The sequence below is a fragment of the Petaurus breviceps genome, unplaced genomic scaffold, assembly GCF_028583685.1.
Source record: "Petaurus breviceps papuanus isolate PSGF00001 unplaced genomic scaffold, PetGlider_PUasm1.0 180, whole genome shotgun sequence".
NCBI classification, from domain to species: Eukaryota; Metazoa; Chordata; class Mammalia; order Diprotodontia; family Petauridae; genus Petaurus; species Petaurus breviceps.
Genome location: NW_027185782.1, coordinates 89699 through 116838, shown reverse-complemented (window position 1 = coordinate 116838; position 27140 = coordinate 89699). Strand labels below are relative to the sequence as shown.

The window sequence follows — 27140 nt, the reverse complement described above, 5'->3', positions numbered from 1 at the left end:
TTGGGAAAATTGAGAAATGAAGGAGATCCTTTTCTTTTTTTTTTTTTTTAGAGGATGTATAGGAATTGATTCATAAATAATAAAATCAACTTGTGCAATATTTGTGGGTTTATAAATAGCCATAAATGTTGTGATTTTGGTGTATATTGTGTTTTACCACCTTTCATTTTAGATGATAGCATTCATTCTGAAAAAGGTTATTTACTTTACTGTGAATGAGTTTGTCTTGTTTTTTCCAAGTCAGTAAATTATGGTAACCTTTGTGTATGAGAATAATCCTTCTCTTTGTATAGGGCCCAAGTGTATAATTTTATTAACAAGAATCATCTATTAGTTAAATGATATGACAAGTATTACTGCTTTTTCCCTCAGGAGAGAAAGTTCAAGGTCAATGATGGGAGACAGAGATGGACAGGTGAGTTAAATGGAACTTAGTGGAATTCAGATCTTTTGCTTTTCTGCCTCCATTGGGTACTTGGAGAAAAAAATTAGTAAAGGGGGTTTTCAGCAAGAAGTAATTCTGCTATTTATTCTTGCCTAGCTTGAGTTTTTTAAAAATCAGTTTCCCATTCATTCCATTGGTGAAGTGTTTACAGCATCTGCACTTGAACAGGAATTTAATCTGAAGAACCTATAAAATGTTGGTTCACAGAAGGACAATAGCCACCCCACTCAATGAGTTTAGAAATAATAAAATATATTACTTTTTAAGTGAGCCAGTAACAGGGTCATTTTCACTAATAGCACCCTTTGCTGTGTTGCCTGGAAGGCTGAGTAATGTATAAATTGGTACTAAAACATTCTTTGTTGGCTGTTTAATTTTTAAGCACTATGCAGAACGCCGTGGAGGACCAGATCGCCGTGGACGAGAATCTCGAGATGAGTGGAGCAGTTATGGCTCTGAGAAGAGAATGAGCAAAGGAAGAGGGCTGCCTCCTCCACCCAGGTTAGCATGAAATGAACAAATCATACCTATTTGTTCAGTGAATTAATTAATTAATGAGTTCTCGAGGTTCTGTGGGAAATTTTTTTTAAAAGATTTAGTCCCACCTGCCCTCCCATTGGAACTTTCAGTGTGATAGCACTGGCCATTGAAATGAAGAGAAAGGATAGTTGTTTCAGGGAATTAGGTGGATTGAAAGAAAGTATATCAGTGAATGGTTGGATGGATAGATGAATGAAAGAAAGAAAAGGCATATATCAAATACCTGCTTTGGGCCAAGCACTGGGAGGAGAAATACTAAAGCGAAAACAGCTCCTGCCTTCAAGAAGCTTACATTCAAAGTGGGGGGGGCCAGTGCACATAAAAGAGGTATTGGTGGCCAGGAAAGGTATTTTGATTTAGAAGGTTTACATGTGGTGGTATATGAAGCCATAGGTGAGTAGACTGCCACTTTCTAGAAGTAATTGCAGGTTGGATTTGATTATGGATCCTAAACTTGAAGGTGGATAGAGAGGGTTCGTGGCAGCTGGGAAGAAAATGGCCAGGCATAAAATGAAGCATGGCTGGAATGAGGTCTAGATGTAGGGCAATGAAGCAGGCCTCAGGCTAAAAGTTTTGAGAGGTAAAAGAGCTAGTTCCCCCTGGGCATGGTTCCTGTTAAAGAAAAAGGGAAGAGGCCTATGCATCTGAAATGAGAGAAGGGCAAAGGGATATGAGGGGGACCCTAAAGCAACTAGTGAAAAGGTGGCTGGAGAATGAAGTACATGAATGAAGTGAAGCATGTTTATGAAATAAAAAATGTTCTTGAGTGTTTTACTATCACAGCTGTCTTCAGATTTGAATGTATATAGTCTTAGCTATTCAGGTTAAAAGAAGTATAGTGAGGAGACAGTGTGGCATATAACTAGGAGAATATAATTCTTTTAAGTTTTTTACAACTAATTTTCCTTGTCACTTGTGTTCTAAATATGTAACAATGTTAGCTCACAGTTCCAAACATATAAATTGGTGAGGTTGGGTCAGAAGCGTGCTGGAGCCAACTTAAAGGGACCCCAGAAAGCCACTTGTTATATTTTCAGTGTGAATATTTAAACCTTAGAAATCTACAAACAACAAATCTGGGCTTGATTTTTTTTGTTGTTTTTGATTGTCTAGATTTTTTAAAAGTGATGGATAAAATATGAATGACAGGGATTAAACTTTAAAGCATCTAGAGAACTTTTTGTTTTGAGAATTGAAGCATTTACCAGCACACCTCTGGGTCAAGACTAAGGAGGTGGCTAGGAAATAGACTGGTTTGCAAAGAGCAGCCAGCAATTCTCTTCCTCCTTCCCCCTCATTGAAAAGATGAGCAGTTTGATAAAGGACTCATTTCTAAAATGTACTGAGAATTGAGTCCAATCTATAAGAATACAAGTCATTCCCCAATTGGTGAATGGTCAAAGGATATGAACAGGCAGTTTTCAGAGGAGGAAATTAAAGATATCTATAAACATATGAAAAAAATGCTCTAAATCACTATTGATTAGAGAAATGCAAATCAAAACAACTCTGAGGTACCACATCTCACCAGTCCAATTGGCTAAGATGACAAAACAGGAAAATGACAAATGCTGAAGATGTGGACAAATTGGAACACTAATGCATTGCTGGTGGAGTGGTGAACTGATCCAACCATTCTGGAGAGCAATCTGGAATTATGCCCAAAGGGCTATAAATTATTTCATACCCTTTGACCCAGCAATACCACTTCTAGGGTTGTATCCCAAAGAAATCATAGAAGTGGGGAAAAGACCCAATGTAAAAATATTTATAGAAGCTCTTTTTGTGGTAGCAAAGAATTGGAAATTAAGGGGGTACACATCAATTGGGGAATGGCTTGAACAAGTTGTGGTATGTGCTTGTTATGGAATACTGTTGTGCTATAAGAAACGAAGAGCAGATGGACTTCATATTTACCTGGAGAGGCTTATACAAACTGATGCTGAGTGAGAAGAGTAGAAGCAGAAGAAATTTGTACACAATTACAGACACAACATATGTGTGACAACCAGCTTTGATAAACTGGACTCTTCTCAGCAGTCCAGAGTCATAAGTCAAACCCAAAAGATTCATGATGGAGAGAGATGTTTACATCCAGAGAAAGAACTGTGATTGAACCCAGATTGAAGCAAACTACTTGCTCCTTTTCTTTTTCTTATTTGGTTTTGTTTCCTCTTTCCCATTCTTCATTCCATCTGATACAATCCTTTATATCCTGACTAATGCCTAATGCAAAAGTATTTGCAGATACTATACTTGATTGTATGCCGCCATGGAGGGGAGGAGGGAGAGAAAATTTGAAACTCAAGGAATGTGGTAATGAATCTTGTAAACTAAAAGTAAACCAATTAATAAAGAAAAAAAAGTGAAGAAAAAAAAAAGATGAGCAGTTTGATAGAGGTTATACATAAGCATTCATATTTCCATATTAGTCATGTTGTGAAAGAAAAAAGATCAAAAACAAACACAAGAAAAAGTTTTTAAAAAGTATGCTTTGATCTGCAGATTCCCATCAATTTTTTCTCTGGAGGTGGATAGCATTTTTTCATCATGAATCCTTTGGAATTGTCTTGAATCATTGTATTGCTTGAGAATAGTTAAGTCATTCACAGTTAATCATTATACAGTATTGCTGTTACTCTGTATGATATTCTCCAGATTCTGTTCATTTCACTTTGCATCAGTTCATGTAAGTCTTTTCATGTTTTTTTTTTTTTAAAGCATCCTGCTCATTTCTTATAGTTTGTTAGAATTCCATCACAGTCATATACAACTACTTGTTCAACCATTCCCTAATCAATGGGCATTTCTTCAATTTCCAATTCTTTGCCACCTTTACAAAAGGAGCTGCTATAAATGTTTTTTGTATAAATAGGTCTTTTTCCTTTTTTAAAAAATCTCTTTAGGATTCAGACCTAGTAGTGGAATTGCTGGGTCGAAGGGTATGCAGTTTTATAACTTTTTAGGCATAGTTCCAAATTACTCTCCAGAATGGTTGGATTAGTTCACAACTCCACCAACAGTACATTAGTGTCCCAATTTTCCCACCATTCCCTTCAGTATATGGCATTTTCCTTTTCTGTCATGTTAGCAAATCTGGTAGGTGTGGGGTGTTTTCGTTTGCATTTCTCTAATCACTAGTGGTTTATGGCATTTTTTACATGACTATAGATAGCTTTGGTTTCTGTTCATATTCTTTGACCATTTATTAAATTCTATTCATAATGACCATTTATCAATTGGGAATGTCTCATATTCTTATAAATATGATTCACATCTGTACATCTGAGAAATAAAATCTTTCAGAGAAATTTCTTGTAAAAAAAATTTTTTTTTTTGCTTCCCTTCTAATCTTGGCTGCATTAGTTTTGTTTGTCTAAAAACTCCTTAATTTAATGTAATCAGAATTGTCTATTTCCTTCTCTTAATGCTCTCTCTTGTTTGGTTATAAATTCTTCCGTTATTCATAGATCTGACAGGTAAACTATTCCACGCTCCCCTAATTTGTTTATGATATCACCCTTTATGTCTAAATTATGTATCCATTTCGACCTTACTGTGCTATATGGTATGCAGTGTTGGTCTATAACTAGTTTTTGCCAAATTGCTTTCCAGTTTTCCCAGCAATTTTTGTCAGAAAGTGAGTTCTTGTCCCCAAAACTTGGATCTTTGCATTTATCAACCACTAGAATACTATGGTCATTAACTACTGTGGATTATGTACCTAATCTATTTCACTGATCCACCATTCTGTTTCTTAGCCAGTACCAGATTTTTTGATGATTACCTCTTTGTGATACAGTTTGAGATGGATATGGTTAAGCCACCTTTTTTCCCTTTTTTTTCCTATCGATTCCCTTGATATTCTTTTTTTTTAAAAACCATAATCTGACCTCTACTCTCCCTTTTAGAAAAAAAAAATAATTGATGTCTTTTTATTTACTTTTAGTTTACAACTTTCAGTTCCACAATCTCTTAAGTTTCAGATTTTCACCCCCTCCTCCCCATAGCAGCATGTAATCAAATACAGGTTCTACAAATACCTTCATGTTGAATGTTAGTCATGTTGTAACAGATTATAATCATGGGCTGAACAAGGAAAAAGAAGGATTCCCTTGATATTCTTAACCTTTTTGTTCTTTATTTTTTCTAGCTCTTTAAAATAATTTTTTTTGGTATTTTGATTAGTAAAGCACTGAATTAGTAAATTAACTTAGGTAGAATTGTTATTTATATTGTATTGCCTTGATCTACTCATGAGCAATAATTATTTTTCCATTTGTTTAGATCTGACTTTATTTGTGTGAAAAGTGTTTTGTCGTTGTCTTCATATACTTCCTGAGTTTGTCTTGACACGAAGACTTCCAAATATTTTATGCTGTCTACAGTTATTTTTTAAGTGGAATTTCTCTTTCTTTTTCTTGCTGCTAGGTGTTGTTGGTAATACATAGGAATGTTGATTTGGGGAGGGGGGGCATTATCCTGCAACTTTGCAAAAGTCGTAAATTTTTTCAGCTAGTTTTTCAGTTGATTCTCTAAGCATACCATCATATGGGAAAAAAATACATAGATATCCTTTGGAAAAATAACACACTCTGCTTTTATGTGAACCAGATTAAAAGAAAGATTCAATCCCAATTCAGATTTGTGTGTCTTTTTTTCAGAGGACGAGACTGGGGAGACCATGGTCGAAGACTAGATGACCACCAAGATCGCTCATGGCAAGGAAATGTAGATGGAGGAATGATGGGTCGAGATCATGAGAGATGGCAAGGTAAAAGACTGGCTAGTAGAGACTTTCCCTTTTTATGATTTAGTTTTGTTGCTATTAAGAAGCAGTAATCTACAAGAAAGAGTGGGACATTCATTGGAAAGAGCAAAGAACTGAGAGTCAGGATTTTTGTATCCTAATCTTAGCTCCTCAGCTGACTTGCAGTGTGACCTTGGGCAAGTCATTTCACTCTGGGTCTTAGTTTCACCACCCATAAAATGAGATTTTCTTAAATGATCTAGGATGGCAGAGCCAATTCATATGAAAAATGATATGGGACTTTTGATACTGTGCAAGCTCTTTGATGGATTTCTGGTAAAAAGAGTGATTGATAACATGTGATCCCAGCTCCCCTTCATCATCTCAAAACAGCCAGAAATATACCCAGTGAAGCAAAAGAACAAACCTGTCCCCTTTAAAACAAAACAACAACAAAAAAAAAACTAGAAGTCTTTTAAAAGCTCCTGAAAAAAAAAGAAAGAAGAACCAAGGAAGAAAACAAGCACTCTCGATGAATTCAAGGACATGAGACTTGACTATCTGGGCATAACAGTGGGAAATCTCACTAAAGGAGCAAACACTGAGAAAGAGCAGATTCATAATTCGCTTTCAGAAAAGGAACAAAGACTATCAGAACAAAACAAGGTGGCAGAATTGGAAGAGCACTTGAGGTCTCTTCATACTAAGTGAATGTACCTTGTACAGCTTCATCAGATAACTAGAAAATTATTACTCTCCTATGAAAACACAATGAAACAAAGAGTCTGTACTGTTTTAGGATACCAGAAAAGAGAATTGCCTAGAAATATTGGAAACCAAGGTCAAAGTACAGATTCCTAGAATTGGAGAAGATACTCCCCATCCCCCTCCCAGATTTTACGACCAAGAATGTCACCAAGTTTGGAGCTTCAATATTAAAGAATTTTGTGGGCATCCAGGAGAAAACCCTTCAGATAGCAAGAAAACATGGTTTAAATCATACAGAGCTATGCCTCAAAGACAAGAAACAAAAGACAGTTCTGGAATGTGAGAGACATGGAATATTAAGCATCTCAGTTTACATCACAAAATTGAACGTGATCATCAGTTTTTTCTTTCCTATGGAGAATTTCCAGTAAGATGAAGGAGTTTGCATATTTCTTACTAAGGAAAACTGATGAGCAAGTATTTGATATACTAATTAATCAAAACAAAATTCATGTAACAAGAAAGATCAAGTGGTAACTTAATGTTCATATGATGGAAAGAGTCACTTTTCCTCAAAAAGTCTTGCCTTTTTATTAAGAGAACAATTATGGACAAAGCCTATGAAATGGGGTGGGGGAGGGGGGAATTGCGTGCACAGACAAGGGGTGAGGGGGACAAATCTAGAAAAGTGGAAAGGGAAATTTTTCATTTAAAGATAGTGAGAGATTAACAAAGTGAAATTAAGGAGTGCTGGTTTGAACAGTGGGTAAGAAGGGAACATCTGACACCAGGGAATGAGACTAGAATGTTTCAAGCAAAAAAAAATAATAAATAAATAAAGGTACTTAATGGTCCTGACTTTTTTTTCCTTTCTTTTTCTTTTCTTTTTTTTAAGGATATAGCCAGGAATCTGGGGGTAGTGAGGGTCCAAGATTAGATTGTTTCAAATAAAGCAATCTACAGCTACCTGGTACTGAGTTTTAAATTTTATTTTTAAGGTAATTTGATGATGGGGAAACAAAACTTGAAATGATAACTTTATGTTAATGGGCCAAAGTCATCTTTAAAACTGAAAAAGTTGTAGTTAATTAGAAAACAACCCAACAATTTATAAATACAAGGAAAACATTTAAAACAAAGTTTTTTGTTTTAAAAGTTAACATAAGGGACTGAAATATAGTATGCTTATGATTACCAAAAAGAAAGTTTCACTATCATGGTGGCAGATAAGTCAGTAGTAAAAATAATTTCAAGAAAACAAATTGGAAAACTGCATTATGTGTATAACACTAAAAGGACCATATGTATAAGCTGACCCAAATTTTTTTTAATTTTATTTTGAAATAAACATTTTCATCCTATCTCTATTTTCTTTGCCTTGTGGATTAAAAAACAGTATCAGTTGATGTAGCCTGGTCCTTCAAAGTATTCTTAAATTCCTGCCCTTTTCTAGTGTTAATGAAACAATCTGTATTAACTTTAAATACACCAATTGGCATAACTTCTAATTACACAAAGGAAAAGCCAACTGAAGTTGAAAAGACTTTGAATAAAATAGTCATTTTAGATGACTTTTAACAATTTGTTTTTCATAACTTGTTAAATCTAATATAAAGATTAAAAAAGAAAAACCTTCTCTAGTTGAACCTAATTGTGAAGGTAATGACAATTTTTGAAGAATAATTTTTCAGCATCACATGGCACCTTTACAGAAATTGATAGTATGCTAAGTTGCCAAGAACTTAAAAATGAAGGGATAAAGGGAGAAAAATAGTAAACTTACATTTTACAGACCATAGTACAATAAAAATTATAATCTATAGGAACAATATTAAGACTCAAGTTGAGCAATTAACAGTCCTAAATATTGAACATGTCAAAAAACATAGCAGTAATTGTGGGTGTGGCACTGTGCCTTAATTTATGCGATGAAACTAAATAAAGCTCTTTTTTACAGGGAAACCTCTATATCTGAAGATATTAAAAGCAAGAATTAACAAATTGACCATGTGATTTTTAAAAACTAAAATATCACTGTTGATAATCCTAAAAAGAAGTGTTGAACATTTAAAGCAAAATCTGATAAAGCTGATTTTTAAAGATTGTTGAGGTCATAGTGATATTGCCAAAATCAAAAATGTAGAGATTTCATAACAAAGGAGAAAAAGGAAATTATCAAAAACTTCTATGTACCATCATATTCCCCAAAAAAATGGAACTGAAGTAGAATGAATATCTACAAAACTATGAAATACCAAAATTATTTTTTCCCACCAATTAATAGTATTTTATTTTTCCCTTTGTATGTAAAGGTAGTTTTTTATATTCATTTTGAGTTCCAAATTTTCTCTCTCCCCCCTTCCTAAGACAGTAAGCAATTTGATATAGGTTATATATGTGAAATCTCATTTCATATTAGTTACATTGTAATAGAAGAAATGGTTTGTAAAAAATTTAGTTTACACAGGAAAAAATGAAAATAGGGTGCTTCAATCTGCCAAATTGTTTTTAATGGTGATTCTGTATGATTCGGGTCTTTAGGGGGGAAAATTTATCAAGCCAAAAATGAACTCCCAAAGAAAATGACTGAACCAGAGTTATATACAAGTGATTTATTTCTGTCACAAATCCTGCATAAAGATCATTTGATCCCTGTGCTGCATAAACTTTTCTCAAAAATAGGGAAAGAAAGCACTCCACCAAAGCCCTTCTATCAAACAAATATCAGTTAAGAACACCAATGATTTTGTACCAATGGTGCAGAAATAACACAAACTGCATGAATATATAAATAAGTGTGGGAAATGGCTTCCACATGTTAGGCCTTTAATTTTAGGTAGTGTAGAAAGAATGCTGGATTTGGAGGCAAAGAACCCAAACTCAAACCTTGACTGTATTACTTCTACTGTATGATCTTGGGCCAGTCGTTTATTTAACCTCTTATGACTCATTTATGTAAAATAAGAAGGCTGAACTTGATGCCTCTTATTTTTACTTTCTGCTCTCAGTATATGCTTCTTTGAGCCTACAATATACTCCTGTTTAAAATACAGTATGTGTGTATGTAGGCTTAGAATGACCAATCCTTCTTTTTTTGAACTTTTAAAAATACTTTTATTGATCTTTTGTTTTTATGTAGCCTTCATTTCCAAAATACATTTTTGCTCTCTTCCCTACCCAGAGAACCATCTTTGTAACAAAGAGTGGAAAAAGAAGAAAAGACATTTAGTTAAAACATACCTATACATCAGCTGACTGACCAGACAGTTTCCCATATTTAGAGAGCCTGCTTCCTTTGCAAAAGTCTAGAGGTAGCATTTTACTTTGGGGGCTACCCTCAATATAGTTAGTTTTCTGTTCCTATCTTGTTTGAAAGGATTGATCCTTATCAAAAACATATGTCCAAAAGCAAGAACTAGCATTGCTCATGATGGAAAAATGCTGGAACCATTCTTGTAAGATCAAAGATAAAGCAGAAAGGCCTGCTACCTCCACTACTTTATATACTACTCAAAATGTTAGCTATGGCAGTGAGACAAGAGAAAAAAATAAGAGAATAGACTGGCAAAGTGGAAGTAAAATTACTTTAGTTGTAAATTTGTTCTACTTAGAAAATTCTAGAGAATCATTGAAGGAACTGATCAAGACAATGGCTTCAGAAAAGCAGCAGGATACAGATTCATCAGTATATATATGTTACTAACCAAAATCAAGAGGAAAAAAAGATAAAGAAGAATGCTATTAGGGGCGGCCAGGTGGCTCAGCGAGTAAGAGCACCGGCTCCAGTGTTGGGACGACCTGGAGATCGAATCCTGGGCTCAGACAGTCAGCACCACACCCAGAAATAACTGGCCGTGTAACCTTGAGCAAGTTACTTAACCCCGATTGCTTAAAAAAAAAAAAAAAAAAAGAAGAATGCTATTTGCAAGAAGTACAAAATGTCTGGCACCTAACCTACCAAGAAACATACAAGACTTAGATGATTACAACTACCTGTAGGTCAGGGCTCCACTATTCTGATTTCATTGATATAGATACTCTCTTCACAAGCCCAGATCAAAACCTATATATTTAACTTATGAACTAAATTTTGAGAAAGTTGTTTGAAGTTGAGAAAGATTGAAAAATGGCCCATATGGTCTCATAGCAAGGAATGATCCAGGTAGGACTTTCAACCAGATCTTCCTTAGTCAAGATACAGCATTCTGTCCACTGTGTACAGTACTCTTTAGCTAGGGGACACTTTGTAGAAATAGGCAAAACAAGAACAAAGTTTATCAAGAAAACTGGATAGCAAGAATGTCAAGGAAAATTGTATTTTCAGCAGGAATGAATTGGGGTCTTGCACCATTAGATTTCAAATTATATTCCATAACAGTAAATATCAGATCATTGGAATAAATTAGCCAAGCAGAAGCTAAGAGTAAATTTGGATTGCTGTCTAATGTTTAAAAAAAAAATGTGAGAACAGAAATTCCTGTAGAAGGGAGGTGTGGTTCAAGAACTTTTTGGAAAGCCATTTGGTAGAAAACTTGGAAGTCATAACTAAACTCAGGATAGAAATTACAAAAGACAAAATGGACTATTTTTATTAGAAAAATTAAAAGATGTTTGTATGTAGCAATGAATTAGGAAGTTAGGTATTAGAAAAAATGGTATCAAACATCACTGATGAAAGTCATCCAAAATCTGTCATCATTTGACACAAATGTACATAATTCTAAGCTATACCCCAGAAGGTAAGTGGTCAAAAAATGGGAACAGGTCTCAGAAGGAAAATGTAGACTATAAACAACTCCAAAAAATAGTTCACATCAGTAATAATTAGGGCAATATAAATTAAAACAACTTTTGACATATCACCTAATATCCTTCAAAATGAAAAAGGTGCAAACAAGGAAAAAATTCGTTTTTGGAGAAGCTTTGGGAAACACAAATTTCTTCCTGCTAGAGCTATGTTAAGCAGTTTGGAAATGTGAGAAAAATTAGCATGTTATTTATAAATTAGAAATCCTACCTGAAGCAAATTAGAAAAGGTATGACCTAAATTTACTAGAATGAGACCCAGGACTGGAATATATGGGGTCTTGAAGGGCATACCTTATTCAAAAAAAATGATAAGTAAACCAGGAGCTGAGAAAGAGCATTATAATTTAAGACCCTGTCATGGTCAAATAGCCAAGAATAATATTGAGAGAAGCACCACATAGAACATTTGAGTAAGGTCAGTGGAGACATAAACAGAAGTGATATTGCTCTCAAAACTCCATCACAGAACAAATGGACAGAAAGAAAATAGAGAAGAATTCAAGAAACAAAACATCTGGCAGGGAGGCATGATTTAATAGTAATGGGAGACTTCAGTTACAAATTCTGCTAGAGCATATTCTACCTAAAACAGAACATCTAGTGATTTGACTTTTTGACTGCTTCAAAAGATTGAAGAGCTAAAAATCCATTCTACATATGATTATTAACACCAAGGCGGAACTGAACACTGGGGTGGAAATGACCACTGCCTCTTAGAATTTGCCACACAGGAGAAGAAAGCTGGGCACACTCTTACATGTGCTACCATTATTATTAAAGCAGATGGTTAGTGTTCCTGTGGAAGTGATCATAACAAGCAAGCATGACTATCAAAAATGAGGGCAATACTTGTAAGTAAATCTAGATTGGCAGTCTTTCATATTCTTAAGGGGAAAGATGGAGAAATTCAGAGTTAGATAGCAATTCAGTCTGGTGAGCTCTGCATCTTTAAATGGCCAGATCCAAATAGGAACAAGTCTCTATAGTAGAATATCTCAGATCCCTGCTTGATTTTATGCTGTTAATTTTTTTTGTCTGATTTTGATAAATAAGGATATAGATCACATGCTTATCACATTTGCAGATGACTCAAGGCTAAAGATAGCTAACTCATTGAATGTCAGGATTCAAAAAGACCTAGAAAAATTTAATTGAAAAAGTTGGAATTTAGAAAGGAAAAATTTTAAATCCCTTTACACTTGGCTTTACAAGGACAGTATGGGGTAGGCATGACTAGACAGCAGTTCTCTAAGATCTCGAGGTTTTAGTGGAATGCAAGTTAATTATGGGTCAGTAATGTGATCTGGCAGCCAAGAGAGGCAATGCAAATATGGAGCTACATTAAGAGAACCCTGGTGTCTAAAATTAAGGCAATCCCCCGCACTCTGCAGACCATATTTGCATATTTGTATTCAGTTCTGGGCCTTAAGAAGGACATTGATAAACTCTCCTGCAGAGTGTCCAGAGGAGAGCAACAAGGATGGTGAAAGGACTTGAGTTTGTGCCACATGAGTATCAGTAAAGGAACAGGGGGCATATGTTTAGCTTGGAGGAAAAACTGATGAGATGGTGGCCATGATAGCTGTCTTCAGGTATTTGAAGAACTGTCAGATCTGTTCTGCTTGGCCCTAGAGGACAAAACCCAGAGTTATAGTGGAAGTTGCAAAAGGGAAGATGGGCTTGATGTAAAGAAAAACTCCCTTACAGAGCTATCCAGAAATGAAATGTGCTGCCTTGGGAGGTAGTAGTTTTTCCTTCACTTCCCCTTCATCGGGTAAAGACTGGATGATCACTTCTCAGTTACAGTCTGGAAAAGATTATTCAGAATGGTTTGGACGAGATAGCCTTTAAAATCATTGTCAATGGATGTCAGTGAAAGAAAGAAATGACCCTTATTCTCCAAAATATTCATAGTATTATTTGTGATAAAAAGCTGGAAACAAACTATGCACCTGATTATTGGAGAATAGCTGAACAAATTGTGGTGTGTGGATGTAATGGGATATTATGGCACCATAAGGAATGGCAAATATGAAGAATTCAGAGAACTTTGAGTCTTAAAGAATGCTGTGTGAAGAAAGCACTCATAAAAACAACAGACACAAAGACAACAACATTATTTGTAGATACAGAACAGGAAAGGATTTAGTTGTCAACTGATCATCCCCTTCATTTTACAGATGAGATGGAGAGAAGTTATTGCCTGATGTCATAATAGTGAGTGGCAGAACTGGAATTTGAATCTTGACCCTTAGACTCCAAATCTAGCCTTCTTTCCAATATAACATGCATAAAAAAAACAAAAGACATGAAAATTCCGTGCATAATAAAGTTGGTTTCAGGTTATTGAAGGTAAAAGCACACATCCTTTTTATTAGCAATTGGTAAACTACCCAAAAAAAGAAAGGTACTGTATTCCCAGTTACTTTTGCTTAGGTAGTTATTAGGCTTTCTATTTAGTGCTTGGGGAAATAAAGGTTATTTGTTAGGGAATACCTGATATAAGCAAAAGCAGAGTGTCCACAGTGAAGGAAGCAGTAGCAGCCATGTCCTCTTCCACATAGTTCCACACTTGAGGAAGGACACTGGCAAACTGGAATGCACTCAGAGGAAGGCAGCCAGATTATAGAGGGATCTAGAAACCATGTTCTACACAAACTAAAGGAGGTGCATTCAAAGTGAGGACCTGTGGGAAAGGTATAGGGATACCATCACTGTTTTCAAAGTATTTAAATGTCTGTCATGGCAAAGAGTGATGAGATTTGCTCTGCATGGTCCCAGAGGATCTAAGAGTAGTGGGTGAGAGTTGTAGAGAGAGGAATAAGAGCAGATCTGTTGAAGTAGAAGTTAAATGACCACTTGTTCTTGAGGGTGTTGTAGAGAAGACTCCTGTTTAAATATAAATTCCCTGTGAGGTCATTTTCAGTTCTGAGATCTCTCTATATAATATTGTGTTACATTTCTGAAGTTGTTCTAGACATTAAAGGCCCTCCTCAGGCCTGGATCTGTACATAGTATAGATGCCAAAAAGGATCTGCCCTTTGAGAGATGAAAAAGTAACAAGTGAGAGAAGAGACAGTGCTCCTACTTCAGTCACTATCGCAAAGTGAGCAATATCTTAACGCAGTTATTGTCATGTGTATTAACAATAGTGCAGGAAGCATCTAGCCAGACCTCACTCATTCATCTATCTACATTTTCATTTAGTGGGAATTAAGATGAGGAAGGGCTATACCAAAGCTCTGTAGTTTCTGGAGAATTTTCTCCAGATGTTTGAAAACTGTCTTGTCTTTTAGGTGGTGAGAGAAGAATGTCTGGTCACTCTGGACCAGGCCATGTGATGAATCGAGGAGGGATGTCGGGGTAAGAAGTTTCGTCGAGGATAGTTGGTTTTCTTTTTCTTCACGCTTCCCTTCCTCTTCCTTTTATAACAGCCTCTTTTTTGCATGTTTGTTTAACTTGCTGATTTGAAGGTTTCAAAACAAAATGAAACCTTTCCAAGTAATAACCTTTGTTATCTAAAGCCATGTGTGATCAGTCATATGTTGTTCCCGATAAAGCAATCTCATGGTTCTATCATCTGATGCATCTGATCAAGAGAGGGAAGGCAATAGATAGAGTTGATGGCTCTAACTCATACTGAACAGCCCTCCTTGAAAATGTACAGGTAGCGGCCTACAGGGGTGGGAGAGAATCTTGGGGACAAAAAGTTTGAATTTGTTCCTAGGCGTGGCAGCTTTGCAGGTAGAAATTCCCGGGGCCATGTGATGCAGCGTGGTGGAATGCAAGGTGGAGAATTTGGAGAACAGGACAGAGGGAACAGACCTAATGACACCCGCTTTACTCGCCGCTACTGATTATTTTAAAACCTATGTTAATGTCATATAGCAACAGTGATGCATTCTGTTTGCCAGGGCTACCTTGAACTGTGTAATATTTTTTTTATCTGCTCCCATATTGTAGCTTGATACAATGTGAATTTTATTTGTTTTGAGGTTTTTTTCTTTTGTAATAAACGTGTTCCTGTTCACACACCATTTAAAATGTTCTTTCTTTCTGCCTCAACAAGTAAAACAATAACAATTACAGAAACAGTGCCAGAGCTATTAACTCTAAATTAAAACAGTAAAGCCAATTGAAAGTTTTATCAGAAATGTTCTCCAAAAACTTTATAGACAAAGTTTACTCCCTCAACCTGCCTGCTTGTATCTGTTCTAGATAAATCTTTATGATATTTCTTTCTTTTCGGGTTTATTTTATGTTATGGATGCATTGGCTGCCAACAGTCTCTATTTGTCTGTCTTGATGCTTACATTAAAGAGTGGTATAATTCTACAAAACATGAGAAGCTAAGATGGAAGCCTTTTCACCTCTCTTCTCATATTGTTTCCCCCACATGAAATTCCTTTTTACTTCTCTCTTCTCTTCCCCATTTCTGCCTGCTTGCTGTCTTAACTTATGCCTAACTTAATGGCCTAGTTCAGATGCCATCTCCATACAGTCCATTTCCAAAAAGAATCTCCACTATAACCTCCTTTGTACATCTTATGACTTTGATATTCTAATTATTGGTATGATTGTATCCCAACTGACATCTGAAACATCAAAGATACCTATCTGCAGAAAATGATGTGAAGTAGTTTGGTAGCAGTATGGCACAAGAGGAAGGGCTTGTGGACTCTGGACTCAGACTCTGGAGTCTGTGTGCAAATTCTGCCTCCAGTGTTTACTGTCTTCAAGTCATTTAATCTCCTTAGGCCTGTTTCCTTATCAAGAAAAGGAGAGGATTGAATCATATAGCCACTGAGGAAAAACCATAGGCAGGCCTCATGGTCATTGAACGGAAGTTTTATAGATGGGTATTTTTATAGATAGGTATTGCATACTAAGAAGGCACCAAGGGGTGAACATTTGCATTGGAAAAGGACATTGTCCATGCTGATGAAATGGACATATTGAAGTACCTCAGAAGCTCCAGAGTTGGAGGGAGCCTCCTACATTAACCTATGGGGACACGAGTGCCTTCTACCATATGCCCAATAGGTGACCAGTCAGGCTTTGCTTAGAGAGCTATAATAAGGAAAAGCCTGACATGTCAAGTTACCTATTCCATTTCTGCATGTCTCTAAAATTGTTAGAAAGTCCTTTATTACATTAAACTGAAATTTGCCTTCTTGCAATATCTGATTATTAATTTAAAACTAGGAGAGACTTTGGAGGTCCTCTAGCCCCATAGGATCCTCAAACTACAGAGTTGGTGGTCTTTCTACTAGGTTGCCATGGTTCCTCTTTCTACCCTTTGAATCCAAAGCACAGAAAGTCTCATTCTCCCATTGAGAATAACAACCCTTCAAGATAACAGAAAACAACCATTAACTGGATCTTACTAGTTGCTAAATATTCCATTTCTTAAGTTAATTCTCATGGCATGAGAGAGAATATGTTGAAGGGGTAATGCTAGACTTGTAGCCAGGAAGATCTTATTTTCAAATCCTACCTCTGATAAGTATTATCCTTATAAACCTAAGCAAGCAACTTAATTTGAGCCTTTAGCTTCATCTGTAAAATGAGGATAATTCATTTTAAAAAAATTTTAAATACCCACTAGATCAGGCATTGTGTTAGAGATAAAGATGCAAAAATGAAACATCTCTCGATAAGTAAATACAGGACATATAAGAAATCAATACAAGTTTATTTCTGTTGGAAGGTGGGGGTTACTAACAACTGAGGGAACTAGGCATATCTCTTGGAGGTGGCACTTCAACTGAGCCCTGAGGGGAGCCAAGGGCCCCAAGAAATGGAAGCAAGGAGTGAGAGCATTCCAGACATGGGAAACACCCCATGAAAGTTTTTGGAAGTAAGAGAAATCAGCTGTATGTGGAGCAACAGGTAGGGCAATTTGACCATAGTGGTGAGTTGAAGAGGGGAGTGGTGTGTCATTGGCTCTCAAGTGTCAAATGGTTTATATCTTATCCTAAGAGTAATGGGAACCCACTGAAGCTTATAAAAGGGTAATGACATTGTCAGAGCTGCCCTTAAGCATTATTAGTTGGCATCTGTATGGAAAAGAGACTGGCAAGGAGAAACTGGGTTTCAGGAAACCAAGAGCCCAGTGAGGTGGTCCAGGTGGTGAGACCCTGGACCAGGATAGATGTGGTCAATATAGAAGGAGATGGTGGTTAAGGAGGTGGAATTGAAAAGATTTAGCAAATTTGGATTGGGTATGAGTGTGGGAGAAAGGGACTGATGAGGTGAAGATTTAAGGGTAATTCTCAAGTTGCATAGTTTTATGACTACAAGATAGGTGATGTCTGCAACAGGAGGGGTGGGTTTAGATTATGAATGCTCTTCTTAAAATGGTGCTCAGAACTATCACAAAATACTCCATATGGGGTCTAACCAGGGAAAACCATACCAAGAAATATCACCTTCCCAAACCTAGATATTATGCCTCTTAACATAGCCTACATGCAAGGACCTGATATTATTGAAGTACGGGCCTGTCCTGTACTGTAAACGTGGGTGAGTCAGTCAAAAAGTCTTCAGCTGGTTCCTTTTGAAGTGGATTGGTACAAGGATCTCCACCAAGGAGGAGCCAAGATGCTCCTGTGCCAGCTGCTTCTCTTGACTTGACAGTCTCTAACACTCCCTGTCCAAGTTGTTTTAAGAGCCACCTTCCATAGTCAGCTTTGTGCTGATATTCCCATCTGTTAGTATGGGCTATTATTTGAGAGTTAACCATATATCTGGACAGGAGAGGCAGGGGGGAAGTATTCTGGGAAGGAAGGAAAGATTTGAAGAAACTTTGGGAAAAAAAATTAGAAGTCTAAATTGTCTTTTATTTGAGGATTCTTTATTCACTTTGCTATGAATATTATGGAGCCTAGCTTCTGATTTCTTCCCGTATCGAGTTTTAACAGCAAAAAAAATTTGTCAAATATGCCTGTATAGGAAATCTGAACTATTTTAATAATTGGACAGTTACTTCACATAATAAATGCATAGTTCAAAATCTTTAAGTAAAGTTATAAAATTATTTAATTTACATAGAAAGGCATTAGAAGGACTTAGACTACACTTATATAGAAATACATTAGGAGGACTTACTATATAAAGAAATAGTGTAAAACAAAAGAATAATTTTGGAAAGTAGGGAAGTATCATGGTGCAGTGGAAAAAAAAGCTATATTTGGATTCAGAAAACCTGGTTTTTTAATCCAAGCATTGCCACTTACTAGCCTTGTAACCCTAGATAAGTCATTTCACCCTTCTAGGCCTAAGTTCACATGTTGGGTTGGGAAGGTTGAACTATATGACCTTCAAGACCCTTCCAGCTATATATCTATGGTCCGTTAGCTATCTCTTGTGTATATATATGCATGAACATACATGCACACACATACATACACACTTTTTTTTTTTGCTAACATCACACTGTCAATTCCTATTAGGTTTACAGTGTACTAAAATGCTCAAATCTCATGCAAGTCATTATCCAGCCATACTTCTTCACTTTGCATTTATGAAGTTTTGGGTTTTTTTAACCCAACTATATCCAGGTCATCTTTTTGAGGATAGAGACCATTCATCTTTGGTTTTTTCTTCACTAGAGCCCTTCAGTATATGTTTGCTGAATCATCAGAGTCTGGAGACAAATTGCTGGGACTTGGACTAGAAACCTACAAAATGGTAATAAAAGGGAAATCCTGATGGAAAAAGAATCATGAATGTCCCAGCAGCCCTACAACTTGGTTTATCCAGTATAACACCCTTTTAGAATAATTAGCTTATTTTAAACCTAGTGGTAAAATAATGCCTCCTAAGATCTACATGGTCTCTCCTTCCCCTATGCCCTTTTACTAACCTTTTTTGTGTCAGGGACCCCTTTCCTAGTCTGGTGAGACCTGTGGATGCCTCCTCAGAATAATGTTTTTAAATATATAAAGTAAAATACATAAGATTACAGAGGAAGCAAGTAATATTGAAATTCACTTGTCTGTGTGTGTGTATATCTATATATGTTGTTTGTCCTTTGTTCTCAAAGAGGACCATGACATCCGGAAGGTGGTGCCATGACTTGTAAGTGAATTGGATTTAACTGAGGGAGGGCTGTGCAAAGTCACCAGCCTCACTTTTTCCTCCAGAGCCATCTGGGTCCAGTGGCAAGATAAAGATCAGGATGACTGGGGATGGCCCAGGATGCAGTGGAAAGCCTTGGCCTTTTTAAGCTAAGGTCTTTAACAAGCAACACCCTTTCGTGATTAAGGCTAGGTAAGAAATGAGGCAGAAAATGACTTTTTGACCTAGTCCAAAAAAAAATCTGAGAGGAGTTTCTGGCCAAAACAGAAACAATTGCTATTTACATTTACTCTGAGCCAATCAGAGCCCAAACAATGACCAAGTGGGGCTTGGGCTAGGATAAGACCTATTGTTGGCCAATCAGTGAGAGCTAGCATGAATTGGGTTTAGGGCATGGTCTTTAAGAAAGAAATGTAGCCCATAAACCCCAAGATAGCTTGCTAGGTTCCAGCCACCAAAATTGACAGTCCTCAAGTGAGGGTAAAATACCCTATGTGGGGGAAGGGAAGGAAGGAAGGAAGGAAGGAAGGAAGGAAGGAAGAAAGAAAGGAGGGAGGGAGGAAGGGAAGGAGGAAGGGAGGGGGGGGGGGGGGGGGGGGAGGGAGGGAGAGAGGGAGATGTGTTGCCCTACTGGAGTTGGGTCCCCAGTGGGGCAGCTCAGACTATTCACAGGTTGTTGTTTGTCCTTTGTCAGGAAGGTGATGCCATGACTTGCAAGTGAATTGAAGTGAGGGAGGGCTGTGTGAAGTCTGGTGACTTTCCCCTCTAGAGCAGGACTTCTTAAACTTTTTCCACTCATGACCCCTTCAGCATTTTTTCAACTATTCCATATGGGGCTGCTCTAGAGCCATCTGGGTCTGTTTTATATATTATATAAATAAATATATATTTATATAACTATAAATATAATATAGTTATATTAACTATAACAATCTAGTTAATAGATAACTAGATTACATATCAGTAATCTACATAGAAACTAGATTACTATTTGTCAGGTCATATTACAATAGAGTGATGTAGAGTACTGTTTCTCTAGGTCTTTTCTGATGCTGACCCTTCTAAGGAGAAATTATTCCCCTAAACTAAGTGAAGTACCAAATTATTGAGCTACTTTTCCCAGTTTTCTATGGTAGCATCATATCTGACCATTCTCTCTGAGGCATAGTAGTAAAAGAACATAGCTCTCTGCCCACATAACTGAGCTTCACCCTCCTGGGAGAAGCCATTGCTACAGAGTTCCTCCCATTTCCATGTAGTGACCCTTTGGTGAAACCCTGTGAGCAGTGTGGTGTGGTAATCAGGCATCCATCTCAGTCACATGCCCTGAAGTCTTGACCAAAAACATGAGGATAGCAAATTTCCATTGAGTGATTAAAATCTCACCTTTCTGAATTTGAATGTTAACATTTATGTATGTGCATTTTAACATGAGAAATGGTTTCATTTAGTTAAATGCTTGTTGATTGATGGTGGGGATAATCTTGTAAAGGATAGGAGCAAATGTTCAGAGGAAAGAAAGCAGGAAGTGTCTTTTTTCTCCTTCCCTACCCCCAAGGTATAGGAGTTTCCATAGTGGGATTTGGGGAGGCCTTCAGCATAGTGTGCATGAGTAATAACCAAAGTACCACAATCATCCTTTTTTGAGGAATCCAACACATCTTGGGTTTGTTGTTGTTTGTTTGACTGTCTGATAGTTAAATACATTGATGAGTCTGTGACCTCATTAATAGAACTTAATCTGTACCATTGGTGTACGAGGCAACCTATTTACACCTTGTCCTGTATAATCATTTTTGGTTCATGCTCTATAGATCTGGCACAAATTTGCCCAGCATGCCAAAAGCCATCTTTTTTTTTTCCATATCTTGGGTAACAGTGAAGTATTCTGTCATTTAACCCTTGCTGTTGCTACATGATCAGTCCTAGTCCTTTTTCTTTTTCTTTTTTTTTTTTTTAGATTTTTCTTTTTGCTTTTTAGAGGGGGGGGAAGTTAGAGCATCTGGGGTTAAGTGACTTGCTCAAGGTCACACAGCTAGTTTTGTGTTAAGTGTCTGAGGTCAGATTTTAATTCAGGTCCTCCTAACTCCAGGGCCAGTGCTCTATTCACTGTGCCGCCTAGCCATCCCAAGTCCTTTTTCTAATCAGACATTTCTTAGATTGTACAAACATCATCAGTGGAGACTGCAGCCTATTTAGGCCCTTTTGGTCACTTGCAATTTTAATTTTTTGGAGATTTTGGTGTTCTGGAATTCATAACTATCATATCCTATTTTAGATAGGCTCAAAAGATCTGAGTACCTAAGATTTCTCAGATGTGCCAGAAGTCTCAAGAAGAATCAGATGACATGGGAGGTGAAGGAGAGGAAAAGAGAGATATCTTTGCTTTACTTAACTTGCTATTCTAAACAGTGAACAGGTAAAAATGATAGTTGTTTGTCAGGGAGGTTAGAATCTAAGAAAAGAAAACAGAAAGCTTTAGTAGCAGCAGTGTTGAGTTTCCCAAGAACCAGGAAGAAAGGTCTATATAAGAACTCCCTGTTCTTAGTTAGGAAACAAATTCTTCCCCACCAACTAATCTACTTCTGCCATTTGTAGTTGGTAAGTAAAAGATTATCCAATTCTCCTGATGTTAAACATTATCAAAGATATACGTGTGTGTCTGTGTGCAAGCACACACATAGAGATTAGATAGCAATATCTATATAGATGACGATATCTAATCTCTCTCTGGAAAAGAAGACCAGCCAAGGGACAGCCTGAGTATTGCACTAATATCTGTGAAATACCAGTATCAGAGTACCCAGGGAGACCTGTAGCACACTGGACAACTCCTCTATGGGGGATTCCAGACTTGAACAAGAATTATGTATGTATTATATATTATTATATATTCTGCATAATTATACATTAAAGATAAAAAGGCCTGGATACATTGTGATCAGTGGCAATGGATGTGCCCCACATTGGTAAGATTGTGGATTCATCTGTTATTTACCTGTATGTATGACCTTGGACAAATGACTCAATTACTTTGGGCTTTGATTTCCCCTTCTGTAAAGTGAAGAGGTTGGACACTTCATCTGAGCCATAAACTGGACTTTGCCACTAACTCATTGTGTGAACTCCAAGAAATTACTTGTTATCTCTGGTCCTCAGTTTCTTCATCTGTAAAATTAAGGGGTCATCTCTCAAGTCCCTTTCAGCTCCAACTGATGTCACACAACATAGAGTAGAAAGAATATTGGATCTAGTCAGAAGACCCATATTCAAATCTCAACTCTCCTACTCATTACCCTCCTTCTCACCCTAGATAAGTAACTTACCCTAGGCCTGTTTCCATATCTATGCAAATGGGAAGGGTAGACTAGATGATATATTAGTTTCTAGCTCTGAAATGTTAGGACACTCTGACATTTATAATCCCAAGACAATCTAACTTGCCAATTTAATAGAGTGAGGAAGAAATGGAACATCAGGCAGAATCTAATAAGAAAAACTGTACTAAGAATAAATGTAAAAAGATTACACTTAGGTTCAAAAAAATCAGCCTTACAAGGATATAAAATAGAGGAGATGTGGCAGATTGTCCGAAAAAGACCTGAGAATTTCAGCAGAATATAATGATGATAATATTTATATAGCTCTACTGCCAGACACTGCTAAGTGCTAAGTTCAGTATGAGTCAACAGGGCAACCCCCTTCCCCCACACCCTCACCCCCTCCAAAAAAACAACTTAATACAATATTAGGTTGCATTAAGAAAAGCCAGGACCAGGAAGGTGATTGTCATGCTATACACAACCTTGGTCATGTTACTTGTGGACTATAGTGTTCAGTTTTAGATACAACATTTTAGAAAGAGCCTTAACAAGCTAGAGATCCTGAAGAGGACCCAGGATGGTAAAGGGCATTGAGGTCATACACTGTAGGAATTGCTTGAAGGACCGGGGGAATATTTATCCTGGAGAAAAGAAGAATGGGGTGGGGTAGGGGGGAGTCACAGAGTGAAGGGAAAGTCATAATATTGTGATGTTTAAAGAGGTTCAAGAGACATAAATTCTGGGGAATTTAATCATTTTATTAATAAGTTCAGCAGGTTATTAATAAAAGGATGGTTATTTGGATGTCTTTCTTACACCAAAGACAACCCTGGCAATGGGGCATACAGTTTATATATCCTTAGGTGTTCAATGAGGGGCTGAAAATGATCTTTGGACAGAGAAATTCTCTCTATTCAGCCCACCTACAGCCTGGGGCTCTTTAGAGAAGGATCTGTCTCCACCAAAGTTGGGTTAAATTCCAAGCAAGGTTGGGTGGGGTCTGACCAAGATGAGGAATTATTGCAAATCTCCTTATCAGTAATGTCTTTCAAGAAAATGAAGCTTTTAAAAATGAATTTAGAAAAAGGGGAGACCTCTGAATCTCCCCAAGATATTGGTTATTAATAATCATTTCTCTCAATGTTTATGTCTTCAAGTATTTGGAAAGCTGTCATAGGGAAAAGGAATTAATCTTGATCCACTTAGACCTCAGAAGACTGTACTAGGAATAATGAGGGGAAGTTACTGAAAGGCAAATTAAGGTTTAATGAAAGGGAAAACTTCCTAAATATCTGAACCATCCAAAAGTGAAATGGACTGCCTTGGAAGGTAATGAAGACCTCACTCTTCCCCCATCTTGCTTTGTTTACCCAGCACTGACACGGTGGTGTGAAATGTGGCTTAGAGTAAACAACACCAGCCTTTGATTTGGGAGAGATACAAGTGTTAACCCCTTCTTGGAGGATTAGTTAAGGTCTCTGAGACACAACTTCATTTGTGAAATGGGAAAAATAGTTACCAATAAACATACTTCACAGGGTTTTTCAACACTTTAAAAGTTTTCTATAAATGTCAGCTAATAATGTTTGACATTTGAAAGTCTTATCCTAGACCAGGGGTGGGGAACCTTCAGCCTCAAGGCCACATGTGGCTCCCCACCTCTTCCCTAGAGTACCTTGCCCCTCTGAGCTCCCACCATTCCTGAACAATAAAACCTTGTCCTTGGGTAACCCTCCACCATCCACTCTCTGCTCCTGGTCCATGAACTACTATCACTAGAGAAAAATCACCAAATGTTACTTTCTTCCAATAGAAATATATAGAATCCTGTAAATATAAGGGCTCTTATCTGACTTCTCCCTGCTATTTAACAGTCCTCCTCTACCTGTATCATACTCATTATTTCCTTCCCCATTCAGGGGGCATAAGCATTTATTAAGCACCTACTATATGTCAGACTCTGTTCTAAATGCTGTACAACTATTACCCCATTTGATCTTAGCAGCCTGCCTCGAGGTCCCTTATGACCGCAGGTTCCCCACCCCTGACCTATAGGCCTCCACTGAGAAGATGGAGACAGTCCAATGTAAGCTTCCTCAACCCTCCTCTTCCGCTTCTCAAACTTGAACATTATCATCTTCTTTTTCATTTTTTGTCTTCTATCACAGAATACTTACTCAGCTCACTAAGACTAATCCTTACTAACTTGCAGTCAATTCTATTCTCTACATCAGCTTCAGGACCTTATTCCACACTCATACCCTCCACCTTCTACATCTTCAAGCTCTCCCCTGCCTAAGGACTCTTTTCCTCATATCTGCAACCATGCTCAAATCTCGACAATCCTAAAAACACCTTTTGGCTCCTCTCCTCTCTTGTCTACAACTGCTAGATTTCTTGAATAGAATTTCTACATCTAAAGTCTCTACTTTCTCACTAACCAGTCTGTCCTCAATCCCTTCCAATCAGCCTTCTGCCCCAACCACCACCGCTAAAGTTATCAGCGATGCCCCCCCCCACACTGACAAAATCCAATAACCTTTTTTTTTTTTCCAGTACTCACCCTCTTTCACCTTGGCAGTTTGGGGAACTTTTGTGAAGTCGTATTTTAAAGTAAAGGACTGTGTTACAAAACCCAGTTCAAGTAAAGTCAACAAGAATTTATTAAATGCTATGTGCCAGGCACCAGGCTAAACTCAAGATAAAATAAAAGCAAAAAGAGGCTTTAACCCTCACATTTTAATGGGGGAGGCAGCATGCACTGACCACTATGGGACCAAGGGTAACTAAAAACCTGTTCATGCCTTAATTTCCTTTTTTTTTTTTTGGAGGATCAGGGCTAAGTGACTTGCCCAGGGTCACACAGGTAGTAAGTGTCTGAAGTCACATTGAGCTCAGGTCCTCCTGACTCCGGGGCCTTTGCTCTATCCACCGTGCCACCTAGTGGTCCCCAGTCCTTACTTTTTTCATCTCTAAAATGAGGACATTAAACAAGACATTCCTTCCAGCTTTAAAGCTCTGTTTGGACAATGAGTTTTCCATTACCAAGTGTACATTTTTAAAATTTATTTTAATTCTATTTTTCTAAGACTTGAGCTAGATTTAGCATTCCCTCTCCCAGTTCCTAACCCTGGTAAACCTCACCAACCACCCACATCTCAGAGAAACTTGCCTAAAGGTCAAGCTTTTGTCTTGTAATTATCTCCACCTTTGTAACCCCACCCATCATTTACTTTCCAGAGAAACTTGATTTACCAAACTCCCATCACCTGAAGGTCTGCCGAGCCGAGCCGTTGTACTGACATCATTGTTGTTTGCTGGTGAAACCTGGACAGTCTTATCTGCACCATGCCAGGAAACTGAATCACTTCCATTTGAACTGTCTTAGAAAGATTCTGAAGATCAGCTGGCAATATAAGGTACTGAACCCTGAGGTCATCTCTTGCTGAACTACCAAGCAGTCAAACTTTCCTGCAGAGAGCCCCAGTGGGCTGGCCACCTTAAAGACTTAAAAAAAAAACTCACACAGAGATCAGAAAAAGTGATACAAGGACACTCTCAAGGTCTCTCTGAAGAACTTTAGCACAGATTGTGAGACGTGGGAGTTGCTGGCACAGGACCATCCAGCATGGCGTGCCGCATCAAAGAATGCATTATGTTTTATGAGCAAAACAGAATCATAGTAGCACAAAGGAAACATCAGACCTCTCCTTTCCAAGTGTTCAAATGCCCTATTTGTGCCCAACCTGTAGTAGAACCTTCCAAACTCATATTGGACTGATCAACCACAGTCGAACGCACTGTACCTTGACCCCAACCTCATGCTGTCATTGGTCCTCACAACAATAACTCCCATCACTTGAGAGCCTTTGTCTTCTGACTCGAATCACAAGTCTTGCCTAAGATTAAGGGGCTTCAGAAGGGGAGGTCCAAATGATATAATCTCAATTCTGACTGTGTCACTGATAGCCAATCAGAAAAAGACACATCTATGTTGCTAGAGATTTTACTCTGTCATTTTGCTAACTGCTATCTATATAAGACCCTGTTAGCCCTCACTCAGTCAATGTCTTTGTCATTGAGAGAGGCCATCAAGCCAATTTATTGGTTCCTGCTAGCCTAGCTAATAAATTGATCTTGCTTGGAACTTGTCTCTCGGTTTACCTTAATTTTCAAATGTGACACAAGTGTGAGCTCTGTCTGCTCTGAGGAACCTGACACTGGTAATTTATTGACCCAGATCACCAGATAGCAATTTCCTGCCTGCAAACAGTCAATTAACAAGAATTTATTAAGTGGTTACTATATACCAGGCACTTTGCTAAACACCTAGGTTACAAAGGAAGGCAAAAAACAATCCCTTCTCTCTAAAAAGCTCACAGTCTGATGAGATGGACAACACACAAACAATTACATATAAACATGATATAGATGGGATAAATTAGATAAATCAATAGAGGGGAAGGCAGTAGCATGGCGGGGG

The 27140-nt window shown here is 37.5% G+C and overlaps 1 protein-coding gene across 6 annotated transcripts in view; it reads left to right on the top strand.

Annotated features, from left to right (window-relative positions):
- SAFB (scaffold attachment factor B) overlaps positions 1-26790 on the top strand; it is a 53812-nt gene extending 27022 nt beyond the window's left edge. For 4 of the 6 annotated variants that reach the window (XM_069086748.1, XM_069086746.1, XM_069086743.1 and 1 more), the window contains 5 exons: positions 373-415; positions 828-946; positions 5650-5759; positions 14549-14615; positions 14980-15296. In XM_069086748.1, the coding sequence (XP_068942849.1) occupies positions 373-415; positions 828-946; positions 5650-5759; positions 14549-14615; positions 14980-15109 (469 nt within the window). In that variant the 3' untranslated portion in view covers positions 15110-15296. Of the gene's footprint in view, positions 1-372; positions 416-827; positions 947-5649; positions 5760-14548; positions 14616-14979; positions 15297-18865; positions 18945-25897 lie in introns of those variants that run through there. The other 2 variants (XM_069086744.1, XM_069086745.1) reach the window with 2 other exon arrangements.
- Positions 26791-27140: the final 350 nt, after the last annotated feature.